The sequence below is a fragment of the Anomaloglossus baeobatrachus genome, chromosome 3 (assembly GCF_048569485.1).
Source record: "Anomaloglossus baeobatrachus isolate aAnoBae1 chromosome 3, aAnoBae1.hap1, whole genome shotgun sequence".
Classification (NCBI taxonomy): domain Eukaryota; kingdom Metazoa; phylum Chordata; class Amphibia; order Anura; family Aromobatidae; genus Anomaloglossus; species Anomaloglossus baeobatrachus.
The window spans coordinates 561,318,622-561,327,424 of record NC_134355.1 but is presented as its reverse complement, the minus strand read 5'-3'; the positions used below and the strand labels follow the sequence as shown (position 1 = coordinate 561,327,424).

Here is an 8,803-nt window from a genome sequence, read left to right as displayed (position 1 = left end):
AGTGTGGCAACTACAGGCACATTGTTGTGATATATACCAATTTATTACTGAAACCAACAAGATTGTTGCCTTTTCGCAAGTACAGATTTTCTAGAACTGTCACTATGTATTACCCTACCATCTAGGACCACTGAATTTTATTTATTTGATGGGCAGGGGGAAAAACATTAAACAAACCTTTAAGCAGGATACACTGTTGAATTCCACCCCACTACAAAAATTGTTCAGAAAAAAAGAAATGAGGTCTCACATGCCAATACGTCCTACTGTGAGATCCAACCAATGTGGGATTTAACCAAACTAGATAGGAAGAGAACGCCAGCATAAGTAAGCCATCAAATAGAGCTCAGACACATGCTCTACAGCAAAATCATTAGCTGGGTGTACCTTATAAGTTTGGTCGAGTAATAAACATTCAGGCATGCGTTTGAGTAACACTTTCCCAGTTGTTTGTTACATATAGACAGACTATGGTGCATCCTATGTGCAGGGGTCCCTAATAGTTGGGATAGTTCACCAGACCAAAGCAGGAAAGGAGAAGCCTACAGTGAGATTACATATAATTGTAAGTGTGACGCCCTGGACTAGCCAGGAAGTCACAGATAGCGCCCCGCACAACACCAGTCCCACACAAGGTAACACCAGCCAAACCACATAAACCCTAGTCACCTCCCTCAGAGCTTAATGGACACACCAGGGGGTGGAGCCAGGTGGTTGGCCACGCCCACCGAGGAGTTTAGAGGGCCTGAGGCAGGAAACAGTCAGTCAGTCAAGTGCAGTCAGTGAGTGAGGAGTGAAGGGGACTGACAGGTGTGAGAGTTGTAGCCCGCACACCTTGGCTAGGAGGCAGACGGTGGCCTAGCCTGCAGGAGCCGAGAAGACGGCTCGTGGGAACCGTGGTGGACCGGGACAGGGTAGTGGCCCGCCGGTACCGACCAAGGGAACCGTCTGGAAACCGAAGCACACAGGGGGGTACTCAGACCCTGAAATGAGGTCCAGAAGCCACTGGACTGAGTTAATTCACTGATTGAGGTCTGGACTATAGGTCCTTTCCCACCCAAGTCCTTACTGAAGACAACAGCCCACCGAGGGGGATAGAAAGCCACCGCACAGGCAGAGAGATCCCACGGGCCAGCGTCTGCGAGCAAACGGGCTTTCCCGACATACATACAGCCGGGGAGCGAACTCTCGTTGCTGAAGCGCAGGCAGTCTACACATACACTACACAGTGCAGGAGAAAGGCAAAGACCACCGAACCGGGTGGGGGACCAGACGCAGCCGGCTGCGGGCACCGACCACCATCAACTTTGTTTACCAGAGACTTGTGTGTGTCAATAACAGTGAGTACAACAGTGCCATCTGCCACCGAGGAGTTCAGAGGGCCTGAGGCAGGAAACAGTCAGTCAGTCAAGTGCAGTCAGTGAGTGAGGAGTGAAGGGAACTGACAGGTGTGAGGGTCGTAGCCCGCACACCTTGGCTAGGAGGCAGACGGTGGCCTAGCCTGCAGGAGCCGGGAAGACGGCTCGGTGGAACCGTGGTGGACCGGGACAGGGTAGTGGCCCGCCGGTACCGACCAAGGGAACCGTCTGGAAACCGAAGCACACAGGGGGGTACTCAGACCCTGAAATGAGGTCCAGAAGCCACTGGACTGAGTTAATTCACTGATTGAGGTCTGGACTATAGGTCCTTTCCCACCCAAGTCCTGACTGAAGACAACAGCCCACCAAGGGGGATAGAAAGCCACCGCACAGGCAGAGAGATCCCACGGGCCAGCGTCTGCAGGCAAATGGGCTTTCCCGACATACATACAGCCGGGGAGCGATCTCTCGTTGCTGAAGCGCAGGCAGTCTACACATACACTACACAGTGCAGGAGAAAGGCAAAGACCACCGAACCGGGTGGAGGACCAGACGCAGCCAGCTGCGGGCACCGACCACCATCAACTTTGTTTACCAGAGACTTGTGTGTGTCAATAACAGTGAGTACAACAGTGCCATCTGCCACCGATGAGTTCAGAGGGCCTGAGGCAGGAAACAGTCAGTCAGTCAAGTGCAGTCAGTGAGTGAGGAGTGAAGGGGACTGACAGGTGTGAGGGTCGTAGCCCGCACACCTTGGCTAGGAGGCAGACGGTGGCCTAGCCTGCAGGAGCTGGGAAGACGGCTCGGTGGAACCGTGGTGGACCGGGACAGGGTAGTGGCCCGCCGGTACCGACCCAGGGAACCGTCTGGAAACCGGAGCACACAGGGGGGTACTCAGACCCTGAAATGAGGTCCAGCAGCCACCGGACTGAGTTAATTCACTGATTGAGGTCTGGACTATAGGTCCTTTCCCACCCAAGTCCTGACTGAAGACAACAGCCCACCGAGGGGGATAGGAAGTCACCGCACAGGCAGAAAGATCCCACGGGCCAGCGTCTGTGGGTAAACGGGCTTTCCCGACATACATACAGCCGGGGAGCGAACTCCCGTCGCTGAAGCGCAGGCAGTCTACATATACACTACACGGTGCAGGAGAAAGGCAAAGACCACCGAACTGGGTGGGGGACCAGACGCAGCCGGCTGCGGGCACCGACCACCATCAACTTTGTTTACCAGAGACTTGTGTGTGTCAATAACAGTGAGTACAACAGTGCCATCTGGCCGCGCACCGCCCTGCACCGCCCAGCTCTCCCCAACAGGTCCCGGGGCCATCATCTCTGCCCACGGAGGGGTTAACATCTTGCTGCATAACCATCTCCCCCGGGTGCCCCGTAACTGCAGCGGTGCTGTCTACACCTTCACCACATCCTGTGGGTGGCGTCACGAACTCAAACACGGCTCCGGCCGTACACCTACCTACCACCCCCCTACGTAGCGCCAGCATCCTTTCAGAGCGAAGTGACCCCGGGTCCGGAGGCGCTCGAGCCACCCACCAACGAGCCCAGATCCGAGCGGCTCGGCTGCAGCCGAGCGTGGGGCGGTACATAAGTCACCCCGTAGTACATCTCGTGGTGTGGTGAGAAAATAAACAAAAGATGCCTCACATATTGATATTTGTTGGATTTCTCAGGACTAAATAATAAGAACTAGCAAACACATTGTTTGGATCTCACAGTAGGACGCATTAGCATGTGATACCTTATTTTTATTTATTTTTCCATCACGAGGTGTACTTGTCTGAGTTCCATATGCAATCTCATTTTAGGTATTTTTCCTTCTTTTTTTTACCTCTGTTTGTCTGGTGAATTGGCATCAGATTTGATTCTTTCCTAATACCGCTCAGGTACTTTATATTATGTTTCAAAAAATATTGAACACAGGACTGAATTATATTGTTCTGCCTTTGATATTCCTAGGTGCATCAATATAGCTGAAGGGTACTCTGGTCTAGGGAGCCTTCTTGACTATTTGCCAAAGTAAGTCATTTTTTGACCTTCCTCTTTTATCTTCTTGGAGGTGTTCTGATATTCATAATTAATATCTTTCTTTCTAGGTGGTGACATAATTCATTGAGGGAGCAAGAATCACATCCTAATTATGACAAATGATAAATACAGCACCTCTTTATTATGTTGAATGTGCATGTACACTGACACACTTTATTTGTCATGTAATATTGGTCTGTGTATCATATGCTTTGTTAGCCTCAGGAATTTATTTCATTGAATATGATGGCATCCGTAATACCTGTGATGACCCTCTAAAATGAGGAGAAACGCGTTGGGTTGTTTGCATCACATTTAGGGTCTACCCCCCCTTCTTCCTAACTGGGTGGCTGGATCCCCCGTGGTCTTTTTGTTTAAACGTAGGAGTCACCCATCCTTGTTTTTTGACCGGGTGGCTGAACCTTTTGTATCCATATAATTACATGTGACACATAGGACATATTCACCGGTTTGTGTACGTGGTGGATATATCCCTCAGAGTTGTATCGTCTAGTCTTGAGGGATTGGTGCATCTTTGTTAACCCTGGTGGATGGGTCTTTAAAATGTGTTGCTTCTGGAAATGATTTTGGGTTTTATCTGCCTCTTTTTCTGTCTGGTGGCTAACCCCGTGTTTATAAAAATCTAATCTGTGAGAAACTGTGGGACACTACTCTAAATTATATCTAAAAACTATGACAGCTGGTGTACTATTGTATAAACAGGTATACTGATAGGGGAAGAATAGGTACAGTGACTATTTCATTATTTAGTAGTGTTTAAAGCTGGGTTTACACACTGCAACATCGCAAACGACATCGCTGTAACGTCACCGGTTTTGTGACACAATAGCGATGTTGTTTGCGATGTTGCAGTGTGTGAAACCTATCAGCGACCTGGCCCCTGCTGTGAAGTTGTAATCGTTACAAATCGTTCAGGACCATTCCTAGGTCCTTTGTTTCCCGCTGTGCAGCATGAAGTTTCAGTGTGTGAAGACTTTGCAGCGACTTTGTTAGCAACTTCCCTTTCAAAAGGCTGTTTATCAACGTCCCCAACAACCAGCTAGGTCGCTCTGCAGGTCCGGATCGCTGTTGAGTTGTTGGCCAGGTTTGCCTGTTTGAACGCACACCAGAGACTTAGCAGAGACTTAGGGAGGTCGCTATTGCGTCACCAAACCGGTGACGTTACAGCGATGTCCTTTGCGATATTGCAGTGTGTAAACCCAGCTTTAGCCTTTAGGGTCCATCAGACCCTTATCCCTAGGTATTGTTGTTCATAAGCACCTTCTACTTGGTTTTGGCTCTCTGTAAGAATAATGTACTATTTATTCTCAAGGACTAGTTGTTAACAAACCATTTGCCTCATCAGCAGTCAGTGATGTTTCACCCAGAACCCGCTTTTTACCAGATTTTTTATAGTATAGAATGAGTAGTAAAAAGGGTTATTACTTCTAGGACATTTATGGTATATATATTCATAGGATATTCCAGAAATGTGTGTTAGATTTCAGTTGCACTGCTAGGACCCTCATCTATCTTGAGAATGGGGGTAAGTAATGGACAGGTGGGTGTGCATGTGCAGCTTTATCCATTTTTATGGCACTTCAAATAAATTGTTGAGCACACTTGCACTTGATAAATATTTCCAAAGCTGGATGCCATGTATCCAAAGCAAGAAAATTTAGGTCCTTATTGGTTTTGGCTCTCTCTAAAAATAATGTACAATTTATTCTTCAGGACTAGTTATTAACAAACCATTTGCCTCGTCAGCAGTCAGTGATGTTTCACCTAGAACCCACTACTGTATAATAAGTAACTTCTTATTTGTGTGCTAGTTTGTGATTATCTATTACCAAATCTCACACCCTGTCCTTTCAAATAACACACACATTTGGGGACATCATGGTGGTCTGTGTCACCTATACTTCTAACTACAGCTAATACGTCTATTATCCAGGAATGCAGATATATTATCAGCAGTATGAGATAAGACTGAATTTCCCAGTCAGTTATCAAATATTTTGGCTCACGAGTCCTTGGCATAATATTCACTGTGACTGCACATTAAACAGTTTCAGTGGAGAAGATGTTTTGTTAGATATGGACAGGTGTAATGTCCCTAGTGTTACCGCGAACAGGTCAGACACCTGTGACCCCGGGGTTAGTGGGAGGGACATTTTGGAACAAATCAATCGAGAGGGAGGGAGGACGAAAAGGAGCATTCAAATGTTGGCTAAGCCGCAGGGACACAGAGACTGGGTGAAGGTTCACTGTGCGTCATCTCCCTCTGTCCATTCAATGGTTAATAAAGATGCACGGGACAGTTAGAAGTGTATCTTATTCTTTGCTTCATGCTGCCCGGCTGTCAGGATCTGTCAGGATGTCTACTCATACAATTGTGCCTCCATCTCTGGTCCTTCTGCAGCCTCTAAATGTTCCCCAACGCCTAATGCTGGGTCCTGGTCCCTCAAATGTTCCTCCACGGGTACAGGCTGCTGGGGCTCAACAGGTCATTGGCCACATGCACCCCGAAATGTTCCAGGTAAGTCGCTTAGTTAAGGTGAGCAACTTGCAATCCATCCTGCAATGAGATCTTCTTACATTGATGAACCCATCATAACATGCTATACTATATCAAAATCTATGGCTTTTAACACTTTCACAGTAGTGGTTAGAGGTTTTGTTTTTGAAAGATGAGATGTCATTTTATTGGCACCATTTTGGGATGTATGTAACTTGTTGGTGAATATTTAGTAACTCTTTCTAGCGGTGAATAGATAAAAAAAAATAATTCTGCCATTACCTTTTGAGTTATATGCAGCTCTACCATGCAGTTAAAAATGCCATAACTTTATTCTGCAGGTTGTTACCCTTAGGGCAGAGTCTATAGTTTACTTTCTGCTTTAATACTTCTGCATAAGAACAACACTTTATCATAAAAAAAATCTTATTTATTGCTCAATAGAGTTGAGTCTAGCCTTGTTTTTTGCCAGATGAACTGATGTGTTAATTGGTAACATTCTGAAGAACCTGCAACTTTAGTTTGCTTTTCTAATCCTTTTGTTGAGAGTAGCAGAATGAACAAAAAAAGCGCAATACTGGTTTTATTTTATTTTTTGATGTCATATAACCCTTTCACATACCTCCCAACCGTCCCGGATTCTGCGGGACTTGCACGCTTTATCAGGGCTGTCCCGCACTCCCGCGGCTCACAGCTGATGTCCCGGCTCCTCCCCTCAGTGAAGTGAATAAATTAAATTAAATTATCACCGGCTCTGGATTTTCGGGGCTCTGGATTTTCGGGGCGGCCGGGACTCGAACTCATGGAGCTGTGAGTTCATTGTTTCAAAGGCAGCAGCTCTAACCACTGAGCTACTGCCTGTATTGAAAGCAATAGGAAGATTTTGTTATCTTGACCTCTATACTGCAGGTGAGACACCAGAAGCTGATTATTCAGCTGCAAAGATGGATGGAGGGATGGATGAATGGAGGGTTAGAGGGATAGAGGGATGGATGATAGAGGGATGAATGGAGGGATAGAGGGATGAAAGGAGGGATAGAGGGAGGGATGGATGGATGATAGAGGGATGAATGGAGGGATGAATGGAGGGATAGAAGGAGGGATGAATGCAGGGATAGAGGGAGGGATGGATGGATGATAGAGGGAGGGATGGATGGATGATAGAGGGATGAATGGAGGCATAGAGGGATGAAAGGAGGGATAGAGGGAGGGATGGATGGATGATAGAGGGAGGGATGAATGGAGGGATAGAGGGATGAAAGGAGGGATAGAGGGATGGATGGATGATAGAGGGATGAATGGAGGGATAGAGGGATGAAAGGAGGGATAGAGGGAGGGATGGATGGATGATAGAGGGATGAATAGAGGGATGAATGGAGGGATAGAAGGAGGGATGAATGGAGGGATAGAGGGAGGGATGGATGATATTGGGATGGATGGATGATAGAGGGATGGATGATAGAGGGATATATAGATACACGACAGATAATAGATAGATAGAGATAGAATCATAGATAGATAGAATCATAGATAGATAGATAGATAGATAGAGAGATAGAATCATAGATAGATAGATAGATAGAGGGATAGAGATAGATAGATAGATAGATAGAGGGATAGAGATAGATGGATAGATAGATAAATACTGTATCTCAATGTTGGTGAAAGAGTCAGATTCATTTGTTCCCATAAAACAACTATAAAGAAATGAGGAAAAAAATACAAATACAATTTTTTTTTTTTTTTTTATCTTCACCACCTTGGATTCAAACCAGCAACGTTCAAAACTTGTGTCCAGCAGCCTCCTGGCTTTCCTAGCTGCTCTAGCTGTTGAGCCACTAGGAGTGATGATGTCAGAGGGAGGATTTCACATAAATGAACCTACAATGCAGCCTCTTACACAGCAGATTACACAGGACACAGCTACATTGTACAGAGCAGCATCTCTATGTCCTGTATTCTAGAGGGAGAGGAAAAGAGGATTTTTTTTCTTCTAATAAAGTTACTAAAAATAATAAAAAAAAAAAAATAGAGTAATGTAATTTTATTGCACTTTTTTATAAAATAATAAACATCACAAATCAGCAAATAACATGGACATATTTGGTGTCCCTGTAATCGTAATGACCTGAACAACACAGCGATCAGATTATTTATGGGGATCGGTAAATGGCGGGAAAAAAAAGGCGCAATTTATTATTTTTCTTTATTAAAACCCATAAAAAATGTAATAAAAATGGATCACTGAGGCCGTGTTCACACATAGCGTAAATGCTGCATTTTTTCTGCAGGTGTCCGCGCCACGAGTGCAATAACAATGTTCTCTGATTATTGCGTGTTTGCGGTATTTTTTATACACTGTCCCTCTTATTGATACCTTTGTTGCTGATGTGAATCCTGAAGCTTATAAAGAAAGAAACACCAAATCCGCACCGTTCCGCGGCGTCTTTCCACGCACCAGGAGCGGAGATTTCAGGACGTCTCATCCACTTTGCTTGGACAATTAGTCCATATTCACATGTAGTGTAAATGCTGCATATTTTTCTGCTGTTTTTTTGCACATTTATTCTGCCGTGTTTAATTGTCCAAGTAAAGTGTATGTGGTTCCATGAAAAGACGCTCCTGAATTCTGCGGTTTTCGGGGGGGGGGGGGGTTTCTCTGGAGGTTTCTATGTGGAGCTTAAAAAATGCAGGAAAAAGCTTCTCTGTACATAAAAACACTTAAAAACGCAGATTCACATCTGAAACAAAAACGCTTTAAATAATGGAGAAAAGGCAGAAAGAATGCAGCAAAAATGGAAAAAACAGAGAAGATAGTTATTGTGTAGTTTGGTGCAGACAGAGACAAAAAGAAACAGAATTTATGCAGCGTGTGAACACAG

At 45.5% G+C, this 8,803-nt stretch overlaps 1 protein-coding gene across 1 annotated transcript in view; it reads left to right on the top strand.

The window, feature by feature from the left end:
- The first annotated feature begins 5,664 nt into the window (after nt 1-5,664).
- AGXT (alanine--glyoxylate aminotransferase) overlaps nt 5,665-8,803 on the top strand; it is a 40,337-nt gene continuing 37,198 nt past the window's right edge. The window contains exon 1 of the mRNA XM_075340868.1: nt 5,665-5,942. Coding sequence (XP_075196983.1) covers nt 5,712-5,942 — 231 coding nt within the window. The 5' untranslated portion in view covers nt 5,665-5,711. The remainder of the gene's footprint in view (nt 5,943-8,803) is intronic.